The following is a 22,382-nucleotide window of genomic DNA, read 5'->3' on the forward strand; positions in this document are numbered from 1 at the left end:
GTCCTTCACTCTAACGTTCCTCATCCACAAATCTTTTATCCTCGCTCAAATTAATGGGGTAATCGTCGCTTTCTCGGTCCGAATCTCTCTCGCTCCATTGTAAACAACGGGGAATTGTGAGGAATCCTTCCTCCTGAGACGTCACGCTACTTCCGGTACAGGCAAGGCTTTTTCTTATCAGCGACCAAAAGTTGCGAACTTTATCGTCGTTTGTTCTATAATAAATCCTTTCAGCAAAAATATGGCAATATCGCGAAATGATCAAGTATGACACATAGAATGGATCTGCTATCCCCGTTTAAATAAAAAAAAATTCATTTCAGTAGGCCTTTAACGGATTAGCGCCACAATATATGTCTAACAACTCACCCTCTTTTCCTTTAAATCTCTCCTGATCGTATCTGTTGTAAGCAGCTGGCACAGGCTGTTTGTTTCTTAGGGATGGGTCCTGCAACACATGACACAATCATTGCTTAAAGGAACACACTCTGATTGCCATCATCTATCACTATTTGGCTGGTCTGCTTTGTCACTAACTAGATTTGTCACAGCCAGTGACATTAATATTTACTAATCATTCAAACAGTCTTTACAAGGGCGATCCAAAACTACTTTTATTGACTTTAAATATGCCACATTTTGTGTCAAGCAGAGAATGGTCTTACCACCTGAGAAGCATTCTGTGCTGGTCTTTGCTCCGGGGCACGGCCTTCCTCCCTGGCTTTCACCGACTGAAGAATGGCAAAGATGTTTTTGGAGAAGTTCTGCAAGGCATGGGGGGAAAGTGTTCATTATGATTTGGTCAGCAGCTCAATAAAAACCCTGCATCATGTAAACCAGGGCTGTCCAAAGTCCAGCCCACCATTCTAAAGACAAAGTCTACATCAAAGATTTGATTACTTAGGCTGGCCCAAAAACCCCTAAAAATGTGTGCCGTGAGATACAGTCTGGTGTGCCGTGGGAGATGATGTAATTTCACCTATTTGGGTTAAAAATATTTTTTTGCAAACCAGTAATTATAGTCTGCAAATGATGTGTTGTTGTTGAGTGTCGAGCTCGGCAGAGTAACCGTGTAATACTCTTCCATATCAGTAGGTGGGAACCGGTAGCTAATTGCTTTGTAGATGTGGGAAACAGCGGGAGGCAAGGTGCAGGTAAAAAGGTGTCTAATGCTTAAACCAAAAATAAACAAAAGGTGAGTGCCTCTAAGAAAAGGCATTGAAGCTTAGGGAAGGCTGTGCAGAACTAAACTGAAACTGAACTGGCTACAAACTAAACAAAAACAGAATGCTGGACGACAGCAAAGACTTACTGTGGAGCAAAGACAATGTACATCCGAACATGACGTGACAATCAACAATGTCCCCACAAAGAAGGATAAAAACAACTGAAATATCCTTGATTGCTAAAACAAAGTAGATGCGGAAAATATCACTCAAAAGAAGACGTGAAACTGCTACAGGAAAACAGCAAAAAAAGAGAAAAAGCCACCAAAATAGGAGCGCAAGACAAGAAGTAAAACACTACACACAGGAAAACAGCAAAAAAGTTCAAATAAGTCAGGGTGTGATGTGACAGGTGGTGACAGTACACCTACTTTGAGACAAGAGCTATAGTGATGCATGCTGGGTTATGCTTTAAAGTCATATCCAACAATTGCGACAACCACTTTTTACTGTCAACCGAGTTTCGTTTTTTAATGCTTTCTGCTGGTGGTGTGCCTCCGCATTTTTTATACGCAAAAAATGTGCCTAGTGGGTCAGATTATTAAAGTATATATTAAGGATGTCCGATAATATCGGCCTGCCGATATTATCGGCCGATAAATGCGTTAAAATGTAATATCAGAAATTATCGGTATCGGTTTTTTTATTATCTGTATCGTTTTTTTTTTTATAGGTTTTTTTTTATTAAATCAACATAAAAAACACAAGATACACTTACAATTAGTGCACAAACCCAAAAAACCTCCCTCCCCCCATTTCTTTCTGTTAGCAATATTCTGGTTCCTACATTATATATCAATATATATCAATACAGTCTGCAAGGGATACAGTCCGTAAGCACACATGATTGTGCGTGCTGCTGGTCCACTAATAGTACTAACCTTTAACAGTAAATTTTACTCATTTTCATTCATTACTAGTTTCTATGTAACTGTTTTTATATTGTTTTACTTTCTTTTTTATTCAAGAAAATGTTTTTAATTTAGTTATCTTATTATTATTTTTTTTAAAAAAGTACCTTATCTTCACCATACATGGTTGTCCAAATTAGGCATAATAATGTGTTAATTCCACGACTGCATATATCGGTTGATATCGGTATCGGTATCGGTAATTAAAGAGTTGGACAATATCGGAATATCAGATATCGGCAAAAAGCCATTATCGGACATCCCTAGTATATATTGATTGACCTACATTATCTTTTATGTACCACATGGATTTTTCTGTATCTGGGCCTGTCTGGTAAAAAGTTGATTGATGAGCAAAATTGCTACAAAGTGTAATGTAGAAAAACACTGCCATCTACAGGCATATTAGGGTATAACTACAGTACTGAGGGCTTTTTGTTTTACCGTTAGTCTAGTTATGTCATTAAGCTTGCCGTCATGATTTATTTCAAATACCTCTTGAACCCTAGCAATCTGGGATATTTCTATTTTAGTTGAAACACCTTGAAAATTAATTCCCAAAGAAAACATAAAGCTGTTTTGTTTTGAGTAGAGGCACTTGCACAAAAGCCCAGCTATTAAACAGCATATTGTCATTCTTACAATGCAATATGCTATAACATGCATCAATAGTCACTATGAGTGGCCCTGTTATGTATGGCCACACTTCACAAGACAATATGTGTAAATAATGGAAGTAATGTGTCAGTCTGTAGTATTATTATTATTATTATTGCTGGCTTGCAACCGTGTGACTGTTTATTCCCCTTTAGCATTTGAATTTTTTATTGCAGAGCATACCATCATCACAATAGCTGAATGAAATAGAGTGGCTGTAATTTAAATTCAGATTGAGATATTTTTAAGCATTTGTCAATTAACAACAATGATGAGGACTACTTCATTCAGAAATATGTATTTCTACTGTAACTGTGCTGCTCTTTAGGCTTTTACAAAAACTATTAAAGGCTTTTAAAGCCAAGACAAGCAAAGTGCTAATAAAACCAAAGTATCAGTTTGTACCTAACTCTAAGGACAATCAAAAAAGTACAAATACAAATACATTATGTGGTGTTTAGAAAGCTGCACACCGGTAGACAAAGTTCATCTGGCACATTTTGGCAAAAATGATAGTTTTGTGATAGTGAGACTATTTTTCACACAACTTTGTCTCACTGTAGTTAGTGTTGCGTTGTCCAGCATTCCTCCAATGGGGAATTCAAATTGCTAGTCTCTCCCAGATTCTTTTTATGGCAATATGCTGTTGTTTATATTCAATCACCAGGCAGAAGTTGGTATTTTGTGGTTTATTCTCCAAGCTTAGAGGACAAACCTGAGACCAACCCAGCACCCAAGCGTTCCCTAGCCCGGTCCAGATCGGTCTACCAAAACCCCGGAACTCCTGTCTACTTCCTCCTTCTCCTGTCCCCCCCACCTGCTGTTTCCCCAGTCTAGCTGTGCTCCGTATCTCAGGAATGTAATGGCAGTCTCAACAAAGACAGCGCTCTGACTCTAACCAAGGACACTCGAATCCAAGCACTTTGTACCACACGAGACATTAGCTGATGTAAATATGACTATAGGAGTTTTTAGAAAGAAGTAACACTTAAATATGGATATGGCTTCCAACAAGTCCCCCTTTAAGATCTTCTAATAAGATCTTTATTACTTGTACAAAACTTATAAAGCACGCCCCATGACAAGCTAATGACATCCTCCAACCAGGGCCGTAACTAGGATCATTATTGTCTTGTTACTCTACAAGCTCCTGATGTTATCTTAGTGTTTTACACTTGCTATATTCACTTACAAGGTCTAGATTTCAGGAAGAAGCAACATTTAGAGGTCACCGAATGAAGCTATTGACCGTACACTGAACTGACAAGGCTAAGCTACTGATAGTCACACATTTATACAACGCAATTCTTCATTAAAAAGGAGCCATATGTAATAATTTCATGTCAACTCATCATTAAATGATACGTCAAAAGTCATGAATAAATCATATTTTCCAATACCTCCATAACTGATAACAGCAGGTCATATGTTCTTTTCACAATTATATTTACAGCCCCGAAATATTGTTGTTGTTTTCATTTCGATGCCCCGCCCTCCACAGTTTGACCAATTAGAAATTCTGTGAGTGTGTCACATCCAGGTTGCCATCATGGTCTGACTACTGCAACTGGTAAAGTTACTAAACATGTCAGACCGTAGTACATTTAAAAGTAACTATTCTCAACTTATTCATGACAAAGCCAGGAACAAAACCAGGATTTGTATCGGGATGCCTTTGAAAGATAACATTTTTTTCCATCGGACGCCAAACTTGCTAATTTCCTCCTAGATAGGTAAGTCAGACATTTACCTTTTCTTGTGATTTGTAATACATGGAAATGGACATTTTGTATGTAAACTATATTGTCCAATACAGTCTATGATCTTGTCTAAGAAAGCTAGTATCTTCCTGCAACCAATGTTAGCATGCTAGCCCTGCCAATGACACATGGACATACAAGCTAACGGGGGAAATATATGCTAGTTAGCATGTGTCATCCAACTGACAGGACAACATATATTTAGTACAAATAAAAGCTAAGTGGATATGGGTAGTGCCAGTGCCCATTTCCTTGTCACTATGCTGATACGCTGAGGAAATGGCTTCCAACATTAGTCATCATGACAATGTGAAAGGTATGGAGACAAATCACATGATCAAATAATTCCTCATTGGTGTTTGCATATTGTGGACCACATGTACCAAGTTATATGGCAATGTGAAAGGTTTGAAACAGTAGCCTATAGGCATACCTTGGTAAAATGTCTCCTCTTTAGTTTTGGGCGTACATTAGGTTGCTAAGCATGCTCTACTTATTGTCACCAGTATAACCATTGCTAGTAGTCTTTGTTTTCTGATAGTACTGACAATAACCATATGATTGTTGTCATATTGTACTTCTTCCTGAAAATAGCCTCATTTCTGTGTTGGTTAGAGATTTGTTATTGACATTGTCTATTCAGCTATTATGGTCCCAGACCTCAATCCCTAGTAAGAAGCAGTGGAAGTTTGAAGTTCCTTGGAGTAGAGCAGTCCATCCAGCTGGGTTCGGCTGCGTATCTGGCAACCTCAGTCAGGGAGAGGACTACAGAATTTTGACTGAGATTGCAGTACCATTTCTGGACATATTTTTATAAATGGCTCCTCTAAGTTACTTGCCACTGACATCATTTAAAGATGTCTTACCTTTACTTTGCCATGTAAAGCTCGGTGGTGATCCCACAAATGCTGCACCACATTGGGTGTATTAGACTACTTAGCCTGCACATTTCTTTTGGCAGGCTTTGCAAATGGATGAGCCATCATCTAAAATGACTCTGGTCATTTTTAAGTACCTGAAATGTTCCAACACGGACCAACTTTAGCTTTTTTTGCTGCTTTGTCCTGCTGCCATTTTGAAGCTAATGTAGCATACCATATAGCTTGACTCTGCTTTGTTTGTGCAGGTTGTGCCGAATAATAACGGAAAATTTAAATATTGTGTAAAAGTCCATTCATTTCAGCAATTTAACTTCAAATGTGAAACATGTCAAGATTTCATTGGCTATATTTTTGATGATCGTGGTTCCACCTGAGTGCAGCTGGGATAGGCTCCAGCCTCCCTGCTACCCCGAAAGGGTAAAACATGGTCTTCGATAACCCAAATTATTCTGAAATGTTCAATTCAAGGTTTTCATAGGCGGTAAGCCATAATCATGAACATTATATCAAAGGAAGTCTTGAAATAAATGGAGTTGCGTGTGATTAGCCCGTGTCATAAATGACTTTCAACTTGTCAATCTAATTGCTGGTGTAAACACATTTTTGCACCATATTATAATTGTTGGCGTTTCACTTGTATGTCCAATATTGCCCACTTAAGGTGGGTCCAGTGTCTTGCCCAATAACACAACAGCAGTGACTAGGTGGGTGGAAAGGAGAATGGAACCTGGAACCTTCAAGTTGCTAGAGCGACGTGAACAGAGGCATCCAAAGCTTTTCTAGCATGTATGGAGATAATGGCTAACATCACAGGACAATTCCAAACGGCTCGTTTAGTATGAAGGAAAGCAAGATTGTTTTAGAAATATTTCCACCATTTTCAAGACTTATGGGGCTCCAGAATACAGGTACAATCAGGTAAGAAGAGTCAAGGTCAAGTGGACTAACCTTTCCAGTGCTCTGGAGAATGGTTGTCCTGGTCCTCCATACTCTCTCCCGGCTGACAATGTCTCTGGTCACGTCCACTTCAGCATCCACAAAGCTTCTCTGTTTCACAGTTATGTCATCATCCAAGTCGGTTTTGATGGTGGAGCGTTTCTTGGCCATAATCTTGGCTTTGATGGCAGCAATCTTCTCCACGGACATGGCCTCAGACAGAGATCTGCAGGGGCAGGAAGCAGACAGTTGGCATTGCTGATAGAACCTATTTGGGTCCCTGGAGTGTCTGCCCAACCATCAAGCATAACATTACCTCCTTTTTAAGTCAGTCTACGGCGAAAAACATGCTGTTCAGATTTTGGTCTTAGTCTTAACCACTCTCTCAAACAAGGGATTCTCACTCATGACTTGGAATCTGCACAAAATTCTTCATTGTGTTCATACGTTCAAACCAAAGGTTTACACAGACCGTCACATAGAATAATGGCGCGTTCCATTTACCTCAGAAGTCCTAGCACGCAATGACGTCACAGCCCAGTTGTAAGTGTTCCAGATACGAGGTCGGAACTTAAGAGGGCCAAAGCTATTCTTGGGGTCGCCTTGTCTGAATATATTGGAGAAGATGCACTCTTTCTGGATGAAGAGGAAACCCATGCTATTGCTGGCCATGACAAAAATACGGTGTTTACACGACAGTACCAACAAAAACTAATCAGAAGTCCTAATAACGGATATTATAGAAGCTTATTGTTAACATTCAGAGCAGACATCTTTGAAGCCAACTTATGGGTGGTGAGAATGCAAATCCACCATCGAGGGGCATTCCAGTGGAAATTGCTGAGTAAATGATAAATGGGTTATACTTGTATAGCGCTTTTCTACCTTCAAGGTACTCAAAGCGCTTTGACACTATTTCCACATTCACTCACACATTCACACACTGATGGCGGGAGCTGCCATGCAAGGCGCTAACCAGCAGCCATCAGGAGCAAGGGTGAAGTGTCTTGCCCAAGGACACAACGGACGTGACTAGGATGGTAGAAGGTGGGGATTGAACCCCAGTAACCAGCAACCCTCCGATTGCTGGCACGGCCACTCTACCAACTTCGCAGTAGCAACTCTTAAATCCCCACTTCCCAGTACAAATGGAACACACCTTTACATCACCTCCCAGCCACAGGAGAGGAATGCGGATTTGAATTACAATTGTTCATTATTATATTTGGGGCTCCAGACTAAGGAGACTCGGACTGCACCTATTTTTCGTTTTCTTGAATCGATCAATTATGTTTTCGATGAATCTGTGGTAGGGCTGGATGATGTACAGGTATTACAGTTACTAGGTACATATTTGAGACAATACCGCCATACCGGTTGTTACGGCCGTTTGCTCTTCTCTGCGCCGCACAGGGCATTTTCTAGGCTTCAACCTGGCGTGTTTACCTAGGCTTCTCTGACACACAATGGCCGCTTGGAGGAAAATCTACCACCACGTGGGCCGGACGTGTACAATCATGGCATGATCATTTTAAAATACAACTACAACAACTTCAGATTGTTTTCTTTGTTTGACTTCGACCCGAAAATAGAACAAGCCCATTGTGAAAATATACACGTCACAAATAATCCTCCTGACAAAACACTTCAAGGTAGTTGACAATTGTGAGGAAAAAAGTGGAGCAGTTTCAGAAACACCATGAACTTAGACTTCATCTCTGTGTATCAACTTTAAGTCACAGCCCATCTATGATAAAGCAGAAATACAAACTCTTCTATGTATCAACTATCTCCGTTGTCATTTCCACATATGAATCCTGTGCCCAGTCAACAAACGGAGGTAGAAACTATTCAAGAGTACTCTTGGCATCACTGTGTATTGATCGGCAAATACAAGCTGTGCAATGTGTGAACAATAACAAGGTCAAAGACTGACACTATTCCAGTAAATCACAAAAGACAATCATTTATCAATGTGCAGGGTCTCTTGCAGTATTTCAAGTCCAGGGAGAGGAGTCACAGCCCTCCTTTAGTATACTCTTCCATAGTATACTTGCTCGCCCCGTAAAAAAAACACTTATTTGAATGACTATTGCGACATCCAGTGGACACATTGACAACTGCAGTTTCTTTCATTTAAAAAATGCAGCTCATTTTTACACTTTGCAAACTCCAGGCATGTGATTTGAACTTCATGAAAAAGAGTGAAAATAAGCCGGGGGTCTGGGGCCAAGCTTCCATTTTTAACTTCGTAATTTCTAATGGAAAACCGTAGTTTTCATCACCACTGAAAACCGTAGTTGTTGGCGGGTATGGCAAAGAGACGGATCAAGATTTTAACACACATTGTAGGTTGGAAAAAAACGAAGAAAAACTGAAAATATTTTATATTTTTACAGAGCTAAAAAAGACGGATTTCCAGCTATAGATGGAAAAATCCCATGCCTGAAACTCCTCTCGAAGGCTGCATCAAACCGGTTTGCGGGCCTGAGCCCGCCCGCAGACCGCATGTTTGACACCCCTGACCTAATAGCTAGCTAACATGTTCAAAATGAATCAACGATACAATTCTATATACATTGACTTCATTAGAGTGCTAAAACTAATCAATAGTCAATATACCAGTGTGCTGCTTTTAAACATTACAAAATGATCATTTGTTTTTGGCACTTTGCCTTTTCCTTTCTTTTAAATTGACATGTAATATTCATGCAACAGCTGAGTGAGCAGCACAGTTACAGTATAAATATCTATCAATGAGTGAGCAGCACAGTTACAGCATAAATACATATTTATCAATGAGTGAGCAGCACAGTTACAGTATAAATACATATTTATCAATGAGTGAGCAGCACAGTTACAGTATAAATACATATTTATTAGGGGTGTGGGAAAAAATCGATTCGAATTCGAATCGCGATTCTCACGTTGTGCGATTCAGAATCGATTCTCATTTTTAAAAAAATCGATTTTTTTTAATTAATTTTTTTTATTTTTATTTTTTAAATTAATCAATCCAACAAAACAATACACAGCAATACCATAACAATGCAATCCAATTCCAAAACCAAACCCGAGCCAGCAACACTCAGAAGTGCAATAAACAGAGCAATTGAGAGGAGACACAAACACGACACAGAACAAACCAAAAGTAGTGAAACAAAAATGAATATTATCAACAACAGTATCAATATTAGTTACAATTTCAACATAGCAGTGATTAAAAATCCCTCATTGACATTATCATTAGACATTTAGTTTATGAGATGCGATGCAAGTGTAAGCCACTGTGACACTATTGTTCATTTTTTGTATTTTTTTTTTTTTAAATTAATGTTTGTAATGATAATGTCAATGAGGGATTTTTAATCACTGCTATGTTGAAATTGTTACTAATATTGATACTGTTGTTGATAATATTCATTTTTGTCTCACTACTTTTAGATTGTTCCGTGTCATGTTTGTGTGTCCTCAATTGCTCTGTTTATTGCTATTCTGAATGTTGCTGGGTCGGGTTTTGTTTTGAAATTGTATTGCATTATTATGGTATTGTTGTGTATTGTTTTCATTTAAAAAAAAAAAAAAAAATCGTTTTTGAATCGAGAATCGTGTTGAATTGAAAAAAAAAAAATCGATTCTGAATCGAATCGTGACCCCAAGAATCGATTTTGAATCGAATCGTGGGACACCCAAAGATTCCCAGCCCTAATATTTATCAATCAGTGAGCAGCACAGTTACAGTATAAATGAGGGCTGCAACAACTAATCGATTAAAATCGATTATAAAAATAGTTGTCAATTAATTTAGTCAACGATTCGTTGGATCTATGTTATGCGCATGCGCAGAGGCTTTTAAAATATATATATATATATATATATATATATATATATATATATATATATATATATATATATATATATATATATATATTTTTTTTTTTAAATAAATCTTTATTTATAAACTGCAACATTTACAAACAGCTGAGAAATAATAATCAAAATAAGTATGGTGCCAGTATGCTGTTTTTTTTTTAAATAAAATACTGGAAAGGATAGAAATGTAGTTTGTCTCTTTTATCCGATTATTAATCGATTAATCGAAGTAATAATCGACAGATTAATCGATTATCAAATTAATCATTAGTTGCAGCCCTAGTATAAATACATATTTATCAATGAATGACTCATCTTTGGTGCTTCAAATAACTTCAGCTGTATTTCAAAGTCCTAAAAAGTAGTAAATGTGTTTATAATTGGAATAATGGACTAAGGGTTCAAATAGTGGTTGACTATGTAAATAGTGGTCAGTTGCAGTCCTACTCAACTTAGACAACATTCAGCAGCTAACTGCAGGTTTTGTTTAAGATGACAGATCTACTGGAGTGGAAATATCAGTTGTGCTCCATAACGCCCAGCCAAGATTGCAACAATGAATTACCCCCAAAAACATTGTTTTCTATGTAGAAACCTTGAATGCACCTTGAAGTTGTCTGACCAGGGATACAAATACTATTACCTAAAAGGGAACTGCTCTCTTTTTGGAATGTTTATCATTCACAAGACAAGAACACATACTGTATGTGTTTGGTTTTCTACTGCAGTGATTTTCAACCACTGTGCCGCGGCACACTAGTGTGCCGTGAGATATTGTCTGGTGTGCCGTGGGAAATTATGCAACTTCACCTAATTGGTCCAAAAAATATTTTTTGCAAATCAATAATCATAATAATGTGCCGTTGTCTAGTGCCTGTGCTGTGTAGAGCTTGGCAGGGTAATCTTGTAATGCTCCATACCAGTAGGTGGCAGCAGGTAGTTCATTGCTTTGTAGAAGTGGGAACCCGTCAAGGATGGTTTGACGTGATCCCAATATGCAGAGCACAGCACGAGACAGCATGCAGGTATAAAGATATGTAAAGCTTAAACCAAAAATAGGAAAAGGCACTGAAGCTTAGGGATGGCTATGTAAAACAAAAGTAAAACTGAACTGGCTACAAAGTCAACAAAAACAGAATGCTGGACGACAGCAAAAACTTACAGTGTGTGGCGCAAAGACGGCGTCCACAAAGCACATCCCGTACATGACATGACAATCAACAATGTCCCCACAAAGAAGGATAGCGTACGCACAACTTAAATAGTCTTGATTGCCAAAACAAAGCAGGTGCGGGCAATAGCACTCAAAGGAAGGCGTGAAGCTGCTACAGGAGAACCAAACAGGAAAGGTCACCAAAATAACAGCGCAAGACAGGAAGTAAAGCACTACACACAGGAAACGACAACAAACTCAAAATAAGGCAAGACAACCTGGTGGTTTCATTTTTTTTAACTTTTTCTGCTAGTGGTGTGCCTCCGTATTTTTTTTATGAAAAAAATGTGCCTTGGCTCAAAAAAGGTTGAAAAACACTGTTCTACTGCATTCTAAATAGTAAACACATGTTATCAAAAGTCAGTTTACATGAGAGTGCTGTAAAATGCTGATCTCAACATGTGGTCAACTGCTCACACTGCTGAAGAATGACCCCCCCAATGACCTAATCAGCCTGGTGTCCAACCAACCAAATGTGAACCTTGTTATACTAAAGGGTGTTGGTGTGGAGGAAAATGTTGCTAAATACTTGACTGACAACATTAAAGAACTAAGATGTTTCTGTGTAGACAAGACCCAAGTCTGCTATGGTGCTTGAGTGTGGGGGTACTTGACAGTCTACCTGATCTGGTCCGTCTGTACGATGCCCTCCTTGTGGCCCTCCAGACGAGCAGCCAGACGCTCTTTGTCCAGACGCACTCGCTCCTCATCCTGAAGGTTACAACACAACATTTCCATGGAAATGACATTATTGTCCCACGGAGAGAAATGTGTCTTGGACTCAGCAACTGTGCTGTAGATGCCTTCATGGCCACAATGACAATAAACCACAGGTTCTCATAACTACCACCTGGCTCTACATTACAATTCAGTAGCACAGTAGGTCTAAGTATTCATCAAAACTAGGCAGAGGTTTTATTCAAGTATATTTAGATTTGTGTCCACTGTAACATTACACTAGGGTTGTACGAGCATAGTATTGCGGTACTAATCAACCAAAAACTGTACTATACTCTGTTTGAAAAGTACCGTTTCCCCATTGTTTATTTCTTTAACGCACACACACAGAGTACTGACAAGCAGACACAGTGTGTAGACAGAAAAGGGAGAATGGACGCATTTTGGTGTAAAAAGTCAAGATAAAGGTTAAGTTATATCACTGAAACATCCTCAGGAAGAGCTGCTTTAACACATGGCTAGCTAGTTTTAGCTACTTCTAAATCACTAATCCTCATCTCCATGGCGACAAGTAAAGTGAGTTTCTTTCAAGTAGCATTATCACTGGAGGAGGAGGAATAGCTAAACATGCTTCACTACACACCGTAGGAGGATACAATAGCTCACCACCGTCACAATGTAAACAAATGCCATGGGTGGATCTACACCTGACATCCACTGTAATGATACCAAGTACAGGCACATATCTAATCAATACTTCTATGATTACGTCAATATTTTTTTTCTTTCGTTTATTTAAAATTCATATGATGTTTATAAAGTCGGTAAATATGTCCCTGGACACATGAGGACTGTGAATATGACCAATAGTATCAAAGAAGAGAAGAATAAGTGATTATTACATTTGAACAGAAGTGTAGATAGAACATGTTAAAACAGAAAATAAGCAGATATTAACAGTAAATGAACAAGTAGATGAATAATCAATTTTTACAGTTTGTCCCTCATAATGTGTACAAAATAATAGGTGTATAAATGACACAATATGTTACTGCATACGACTAATTAGGAGTCTGTTTGTTTACTCACTACTAAAAGAGTAACTAAAGGCGGTATAGTACTGAATATGATTCATTAGTATCGCGGTACTATGCTAATAGCGGTGTAGCGCACAACCCCTGTGTGAGCTAAAGAGCATGAGGTCAGATATGGCAAGTTGAGCTAGGACCTCTACTAAATTAGCGCAGTGTTTTTCAACCACTGTGCCGCGGCACACTAGTGTGCCGTGAGATATTGTCTGGTGTGCCGTGGGAAATTATGCAACTTCACCTAATTGGGCCAAAAAATATTTTTTGCAAATCAATAATTATAATAATGTGCCATTGTCTAGTGCAGGGGGTCGGCAACCCGCGGCTCTAGAGCCGCATGCGGCTCTTTAGCGCCGCCCTCGTGGCTCTCTGGAGCTTTTTCATAAATGTATGAAAAATGGAAAAAGATGAGGGGAAAAAAATATATTTTTTGTTTTAATATGGTTTCTGTAGGACAAACATGACACAAACCTCCCTAATTGTTATAAAGCACACTGTTTGTATTAAACATGCTTCACTGATTCGAGTATTTGGCGAGCGCCGTTTTGTCCTACTAATTTTGGCGGTCCTTGAACTCACCTTAGTTTGTTTACATGTATAACTTTCTCCGACTTTCTAGGACGTGTTTTATGCCACTTCTTTTTCTGTCTCATTTTGTCCACCAAACTTTAAACGTTGTGCATGAATGCACTAAGGTGAGTTTTGTTGATGTTATTGACTTGTGTGGAGTGCTAATCAGACATATTTGGTCACTGCATGACTGCAAGCTAATCGATGCTAACATGCTATTTAGGCTAGCTATATGTATATATTGCATCATCATGCCTCATCTGTAGGTATATTTGAGGTAATTTAGTTTACTTTAAGTCCTCTTAATTCAATTTATATCTCATGACACACTATCTGTATGTAATATGGCTTTTAATTTTTTGCGGCTCCAGACAGATTTGTTTTTGTATTTTTGGTCCAATATGGCTCTTTCAACATTTTGGGTTGCCGACCCCTGGTCTAGTGCAGTGTTTTTCAACCTTTTTTGGTATGTAAAAGGTATGTAATGCTTAAACCAAAAATGAACAAAAGGCACTGAAGCATAGGGATGGCTATGCAAAACAAAAGTAAAACTGAACTGGCTACAAAGTAAACAAAAACAGAATGCTGGACGACAGCAAAAACTTACAGCGTGTGGAGCGGAGACGGCGTCCACAAAGTACGTCCGTACATGACATGACAATCAACAGTGTCCCCACAAAGAAGGATAGAGTACGCACAACTTAAATAGTCTTGATTGCCAAAACAAAGCAGGTGCGGGCATTGGAACTCAAAGGAAGGCGTGACGCTGCTACAGGAGAACACCAACAAAACAGGAAGGGTCACCAAATTAACAGCGCAAGACAGAAACTAAAGCACTATACACAGGAAACAACAACAAACTCAAAATAAGGCATGACAACCAGGTGGAGTTTCATTTTTTAACCTTTTCTGCCGGTGGTGTGCCATCGTATTCTATTTTATGAACAAAATGTGCCTTGGCTAAAAAAAGGTTGAAAAACACTGCTCTAAAGGCCTAGTGGCCACATGCGTGGACAGCACCTTTTAGCTCTTATTTCCAAAATGGTGTACACCACTGAATTGGGGTCTTATGGCCGCTTGTGTGGACACTTATACTGCCATCTGGTGGTGTCAGAAGAGTATAACATACAATGGAATTTGGGAAAAAAAAGTGTAAAAATAAGAATTAGCATGTCACTAAACATGAAGTACACGTTTGTGTACTTATGGACTAAGTACATCATATGAAAAGATGATTGCAATAAGCCCAAATAGCAAAGAGAAATTAAAAAAAAAAGCATGTAAACAAACAGCGTGGGCCTCAAGAGGCTAAAGGCATTGGTCCAACACGTCTATATTCACCTCAATCCTTGGTTTTTTGGCTTCCGAAGACACTTCATCAGCCGCTCTTTTGACTAAAGTTAGCAGATGAAAAGAGTGTCAAGACGTGAGGTGACCAGGTTGAAATGACACCTACCTTGTGTGGGTCTTTGCAGGCCTATTTCTATAGGTGCACTCCTGTCGATACTGGTGGATGTCGCTGGCAACACACAACATTGAGGGAAAGATCAAGTTGGATTCCTAAACGGCTGAAAAGGGTCATGAAGACATCCTGTTTGTGCTACTCACAGCTCTCGCCATTGAGGTAGGACAGCAAGCCCTTTCTGTCAGGTCTCCGAACAACAGGGATGTTTTCTGTCTGGGAAATAACAAAAGAGTAGAAAAGGGAATATCAACTGGAACAAAAAAGTGTCAATCTGTGGTTTGTTTCAAAGATAAGACCGGTCTGGCTATAAAAATAATCAATTGCCTCATTTATGGAAGATCTAATGAACCTCTTTGTGTTGCAATCACATCTTATTTGTGACACTTGAAGTTGAGTTAACAGGAGGAAACACATTCTGATCTCATTTTCAATACAAGTCAGTGTTTCCCATAAACTGCCAAGATACCTGTGGCGGCAGGGGCGTGGCTATGGGCGTGGCTATATGCGTGGTCACCATGACATCTTTGAGTAATTTACATAATTTACTACAATATGATTTTCTCTAAAAATGCTCAAAAAATGTATACTTACTAATTAATAATAACAGTTTTGTTTTAAACATCCATCCATCCATCCATTTTACAATATAATTACAACACTTTATGTACATATTTATATACAGATTTGAACAATAAGTTATTCACTGAAATATATTTATGAATTGTGGTTCTTACAAAATATACATCTTATAAAATATAAAAGCTAAAATGTCTCATAAAGCTCTGCCCCTTTAATTAGTGCATACTAAATACTTTAACTTTAGCCTACTACTACAACCATATTATTTACCAGCAACATAAAGTGAAACAGAGGCAGAGGTGTCCTGCCACAGTCAGTAACAAATAAACAGAAAACAGTAGTGGTGGTAGATAGACACAGAGCTTCATCAAACATCTGGGGCCGTACTTATCAAGCTTCTTAGAATTACTCCTAAGAAGTCTGCTAAGAGTTGACTTAAGAGTAAATAAATTCTTCGCTGAAAGCTGCACTTAAAAGTTAGTTATCAAGCATCTTACTCACACTTTCAGCGAAGTGTAGGACTGAATCTTAAGTGTCACACTCAGAGCTGAATTACGACATTACTATGTGCCGTAAACGGAATTTTAGGTGACGTCATTTCTGTGTCCATAGAAATGACCAATCACGGAAGGGAATCCGTTGTCTAAGAATAAAGAAATATCTTGGAAATATTTAAGTGGACAATGGGAGTGTATATTTTGACAATAAACTACAAAATAATACAAAACAAACTAGTCCCTGCCGGCACTCACGCTACCGCTCCCTCTCTTCTATCGCCCACACACTCACTGACGTCACTCACCTCACGGCCACACACATACGCTACTGTCATAACATTTTCTTTCCAATTCATTAATTAGGCAACTAATTTGAAACTGGTGTGGGTGGCTCTATATATACTAGCCCACTGCAGACATGCAGAAATCAACAAGGAATCGAAAAGTATTAAATCTGTGACAAAAATAATATCCGCTCTGTCTAAACGATACCGTTTGATCAGCTGCTCGTCATCAAAAAAAAAAAAAACATTGTTCCGTTCCCTGAACGTTCGCGCACGTCTCTCTCGCCTCAGTGCCATCCCCTGCTGGCAACTCCTAACCACTTAAGACACCTCTGAAGGTCTCTTAAATATCGTGGAGAGTAGGAGTGATTCTTAGACTTAAGAACGTTGATAAAAAGCTTTTATTCTTAAGTTTGAGAGTAGGACTAAATTTCGCAAATTCTCAGGACTTAAGTGTAAAATGGCACTCTAAGAAGCTTGATAAGTACGGCCCCAGATGAGTAGCCCGCTGGCCTGTTCTAAAAATAGCTCAAATAGCAGCACTTACCAGTGAGCTGCCTCTATTTTTTAAATTGTATTTATTTACTAGCAAGCTGGTCTCGCTTTGCCCGACATTTTTAATTCTAAGAGAGACAAAACTCAAATAGAATTTGAAAATCCAAGAAAATATTTGAAAGACTTGGTCTTCACTTGTTTAAATAAATTCATTAATTTTTTTTACTTTGCTTCTTATAACTTTCAGAAAGACAATTTTAGAGAAAAAAATACAACCTTAAAAATGATTTTAGGATTTTTAAACACATATGCCTTTTTACTTTTTAAATTCCTTCCTCTTCTTTCCTGACAATTTAAATCAATGTTCAAGTATTTTTTTTTTTATTATTGTAAAGAATAATAAATACATTTTAATTTAATTCTTCATTTTAGCTTCTGTTTTTTCGACGAAGAATATTTATGAAATATGTCTTCAAACTTATTATGATTAAAATTCAAAAAAATTATTCTGTCAAATCTAGAAAATCTGTAGAATCAAATTTAAATCTTATTTCAAAGTCTTTTGAATTTCTTTTAAAATTCTTGTTCTGGAAAATGTAGAATAAATAATGATTTGTCTTTGTTAGAAATATAGCTCGGTCCAATTTGTTATATATTCTAACAAAGTGCAGATTGGATTTTAACCTATTTAAAACATGTCACCAAAATTCTAAAATTAATCTTAATCAGGAAAAATTACTAATGATGTTCCATAAATTCTTTTTTTAAGTTTTTCTCTTCTTTTTTTCGGTTGAATTTTGAATTTTAAAGAGTCGAAATGGAATTTTTTTCGTGTTTTCTCCTCTTTTAAACCGTTCAATTAAGTGTAAATATCATTAATTATTAATAATAACGTTAAAGGTAAATTGAGCAAATTGGCTATTTCTGGCAATTTATTTAAATGTGTATCAAACTAGTAGCCTTTCGCATTAATCAGTACCCAAGAAGTAGCTCTTGGTTTCAAAAAGGTTGGTGACCTCTGCTTTATATCATGTAGCGGCTTTTGCAAATGTGCTGTAGCGGAAAGTTGTTGTGTTGTCATTTATGATATTGTCCTGTTGTGACTTGTAACGTCCTCATCATTAAAAGTGTCCAACTTCATATAAAGTATCCAATCTTTTCATTGTTCTACTGTCCTTTGATGTAGGCACTATAGAGCTAGTCCAACACTTACTGCTGCTCTGCGCACGTAGGACGAATGTGGAAGGTGCACGTTGTTGAGCAGGAACAAAATGGAGTCCAATGTGTAGTACTCTTTGGGGTGGCCCTCTTTACCAGTCCTGGAGGGATGGAGACAAGGTGAGGCACATATTAGCTCTGTCACACCCTTCAATAGTCTCACCTACATACGTACACTATATTGCCAAAAGTATTTGTCCACCCCTCCCAATGATGACAATCGCTAATCACAGGTGTATCAAATCAAGCACTTAGGCATGGAGACTGTTCCTACAGACGTGTGTGAAGGAATGGGCCGCTCTCAGTGATTTCCAGCATGGAACTGTCATAGGATGCCACCTGTGCAACAAATCCAGTCCTGGCTCCTAAATAATCCAAAGTCAACTTTATTCTAAGAAAAGTGAAGAGTTTGGGAACAACAGCAACTCAGCCAGCAAGTGGTAGGCCAGGTAAACTGACAGAGAGGTCAGCATAGTGCAGAGACTTTCTGCACAGTCACTTGCTACAGAGCTCCAAACTTCATGTCACCTTCCAATTAGCCCACGTACAGTACGCAGAGAGCTTCATGGAATGGCTTTCCATGGCCGAGCAGCTGTATCTAAGTCATACATCACCAAGTCCAATGCAAAGCGTGGGATGCAGTGGTGTAAAGCAGTGGTCCCCAACCACCGGGCGCACAAGAAATTAAAAAAATAAATAAATATATATATATATTTTTTTATTTTTATTTTATTACATCAACATAAAAACACAATATATACATTATATATCAATATAAATCAATACAGTCTGCAGGGATACAGTCCGTAAGCACACATGATTGTATTTCTTTATGACAAAAACAAAAAAAAATTAAAAAATATTTTTTTTTACTAAACCCCCCCCCCCCCCTCCCCCGGTCCGTGGGACAAATTTTCAAGCGTTGACCGGTCTGCAAGTACAAAAAGGTTGGGGACCACTGGTGTAAAGGACATCACCACTGGACTCTAGAGCGGTGGAGATGCCTTCTCTGGACTGATGGATCACACATTACCATCTGATGGACCAGTCTGGGTTTGGAGGTTTCCAGGACAACGCTACATTTTGGACTGCATTGTGCCCAGTGTGAAAATTTGGTGGAGGAGGAATTATGGTGTGGGGTTGTTTTTCAGGAGTTAGTTCCAGTGAAAGGAACTTTGAATGCTCCAGGGTACCTAAACATTTTTAACAATTCCATGCTCCCAACCTTGTGGGAACAGTTTGTAGCGGGCCCCTTCCTCTTCCAACATGACTGTGCACCAGTGCACAAAGCAAGGTCCACAAAGACATGGATGACAGAGTCTGGTGTGGATGAACTTGACTGGCCTGCACAGAGTCCTGACCTGAACCCGATAGAACACCTTTGGGATGAATTAGAAGGGAGACTGAGAGCCAGGCCTTCTCCACCAACATCAGCGTGTGACCTCACCAATACGCTTTTGGAAGAATGGTGGAAAATTGCTACAAACACACTCTGCAACCTTGTGGACAGCCTTCCCAGAAGAGTTGCAGCTGTAATAGCTGCAACGTCATATTGAACCCTATGGGTTAGGAATGGGATGGCACTTCAACTTCATATGTGAGTCAAGGCAAAAAGTCAATGTAGCCTAAACCCTAACCCATGCCTAACCTATGCCTAACCCATGCCGTAGCTAGCAAAATGTTGATGTTAGCACGGTGTTGATGTTAGCATGGTGTTGCTAGCCATAAGTTAGTCGGGACCATAGCCGACAACATAAGGTGCAGGCCTGCAAACTCCAGTCGTCGTGATAAATAACGCTGACTTACCCCCAGATGATATAGTTGGTCTTGACATTCTTGGGCCAAGAGAACTCTCCAAATATAACCTCGTCCCCTTTGGCGACGATCTCTTTCTTCTGAATGTTGTACTGGCGGAGAACACTCAGCACGTCCGCCATCTTCTCTCCTCTTCTGGGACTACACTTACTAGGACCCCACTTATATCAACATGTGTCCTCGCAGACTGCCTGCACGTAATGTACCTGCTAGGACCCCACTTATATCAACATGTGTCCTCGCAGACTGCCTGCACGTAATGTACCTCCTAGGACCCCACTTATATCAACATGTGTCCTCGCAGACTGCCTGCACGTAATGTACCTGCTAGGACCCCAGTTATATCAACATGTGTCCTCACAGACTGCCTGCACGTAATGTACCTCCTATGACCCCACTTATATGAACATGTGTCTTCGCAGACTGCCTGCACGTAATGTGCCTGCTAGGACCCCAGTTATATCAACATGTGTCCTTGCAGACTGCCTGCACGTAATGTACCTCCTAGGACCCCAGTTATATCAACATGTGTCCTCGCAGACTGCCTGCACGTAATTGCATTCTATTTTAGTTACTTTGAATTTATAACCCCCTGGCGCTGCTTTGTATTCCTTTTGTACTGTTTTGTACTACTTTTGTAATTATTTGATTGTTGAAATGTTGAAATTTATAAATAAAAAAATAAAAAAACCTTCCCTCCCCCATTTACTTCTGAGGCTGCGTCCAATAAAATCACAAAGTTGCAGGGGGTCCTTAACCTGCCCGCGACTGTCCTGTTTCGCGCCTGTACAAAAAAACCCAACAATAATCGATTTCTTCAGATTCCAGCAGCTGTCAAAGACGAAGTATCCTTCCAGCGACGGACGCTATCGATCGCTGTCAATGACGTAAGAGGAAACATGACCACGGAAGTAAATGGGGGAGGGAAGGTTTTTGTAGAGGGAAGAAATTTGGCGTGACAGACCCCCACTTATATCAAAATGTGTCCTCGTAGACTGCCTGCACGTAATGTACCTCCTAGGACCCCAGTTATATCAACATGTGTCCTCGCAGACTGCCTGCACGTAATGTACTTGGAAGGACCCCATTTAATATCAACATGTGTCCTCGCAGACTGCCTGCACGTAATGTACCTACTAGGACCCCACTTATATCAACATGTGTCCTCGCAAACTGCCTGCACGTAATGTACCTCCTATGACCCTACTTATATCAACATGTGTCCTCGCAAACTGCCTGCACGTAATGTACCTCCAATGACCCTACTTATATCAACATGTGTCCTCGCAGACTGCTTGCACGTAATGTACTTACTAGGACCCCACTTATGTCAACATGTGTCCTCGCAGACTGCCTGCACGTAATGTACTAACTAGGACCCCACTTGTATCAACATGTGTCCTCGCAGACTGCCTGCACGTAATGTACTTGGAAGGACCCCACTTATATCAACACGTGTCCTCGCAGACTGCCTGCACGTAATGTTCTTGGAAGGACCCCACTTATATCAACACGTGTCCTCGCAGACTGCCTGCGCAGAATGTTTTTTATTTTCATCTTTTCAGAGATTTTGAAGCATGTTTGCAAGGAGTATGTATCTTTTCTACACAACCACGCAGACAAACAGCAGCTAAGCGTTTTTATTCAGCTTTAAACAGTGCAGTCAAATACTCAGCAGAATTGAAACTATACATTTGTATAAAATACTTGTAATGTGGCTGTATTAGCATTATAACCAGGACTCAAATGTCTGTTACATTTAGACTCAAGTTTAATTTTCAATTCATCCATCTTCTTCTGCTTATCCGAGGTGGGGTCGCGGGGGCAGCAGCCTAAGCAGAGAAGCCCAGACTTCCCTCTCCCCAGCCACTTGGTCCAGCTCCTCCCGGGAGATCCTGAGGCGTTCCCAGGCTAGCCAGGAGAGATAGTCTTCCCGTGTCCTGGGTCTTCCCCGTGGCCTCCTACCGGTCGGACGTGCCCTAAACACCTCCCTAGGGAGGCGTTCGGGTGGCATCCTGACCAGATGTCCGAACCACCTCATCTGGCTCCTCTCCATGTGGAGGAAAAGTGGCTTTACTTTGAGCTCCTCCCGGATGACAGAGCTTCTCACCCTATCTCTAAGGGAGAGACCCGCCACCCAGCAGAGGAAACTAATTTCAGTACCCGTGATCTTGTCCTTTCGGTCATTACCCAAAGCTCATGACCATAGGTGAGGATGGGAACGTAGATCAACCAG

At 39.5% G+C, this 22,382-nt stretch overlaps 1 protein-coding gene across 2 annotated transcripts in view; it reads right to left on the reverse strand.

Annotated features, from left to right (window-relative positions):
- Positions 1–20,447, reverse strand: part of cdc73 (cell division cycle 73, Paf1/RNA polymerase II complex component, homolog (S. cerevisiae)) — a 45,847-nt gene extending 25,400 nt beyond the window's left edge. Inside the window, exons 1-9 of one of the 2 annotated variants that reach the window (XM_062047084.1) lie at positions 20,138–20,447; positions 18,327–18,432; positions 15,402–15,471; positions 15,250–15,312; positions 15,135–15,187; positions 12,080–12,168; positions 6,384–6,597; positions 669–764; positions 370–448 (exon numbers count right to left, since the gene is read on the reverse strand). In XM_062047084.1, coding sequence (XP_061903068.1) covers positions 370–448; positions 669–764; positions 6,384–6,597; positions 12,080–12,168; positions 15,135–15,187; positions 15,250–15,312; positions 15,402–15,471; positions 18,327–18,432; positions 20,138–20,268 — 901 coding nt within the window. In that variant the 5' untranslated portion in view covers positions 20,269–20,447. Of the gene's footprint in view, positions 1–369; positions 449–665; positions 765–6,383; positions 6,598–12,079; positions 12,169–15,134; positions 15,188–15,249; positions 15,313–15,401; positions 15,472–18,326; positions 18,433–20,137 lie in introns of both variants that reach the window. The other variant, XM_062047083.1, reaches the window with a different exon arrangement.
- Between the last annotated feature and the right edge of the window lie 1,935 nt (positions 20,448–22,382).

Source organism: Entelurus aequoreus, linkage group LG05, assembly GCF_033978785.1.
Source record: "Entelurus aequoreus isolate RoL-2023_Sb linkage group LG05, RoL_Eaeq_v1.1, whole genome shotgun sequence".
In the NCBI taxonomy this organism is placed as follows: domain Eukaryota; kingdom Metazoa; phylum Chordata; class Actinopteri; order Syngnathiformes; family Syngnathidae; genus Entelurus; species Entelurus aequoreus.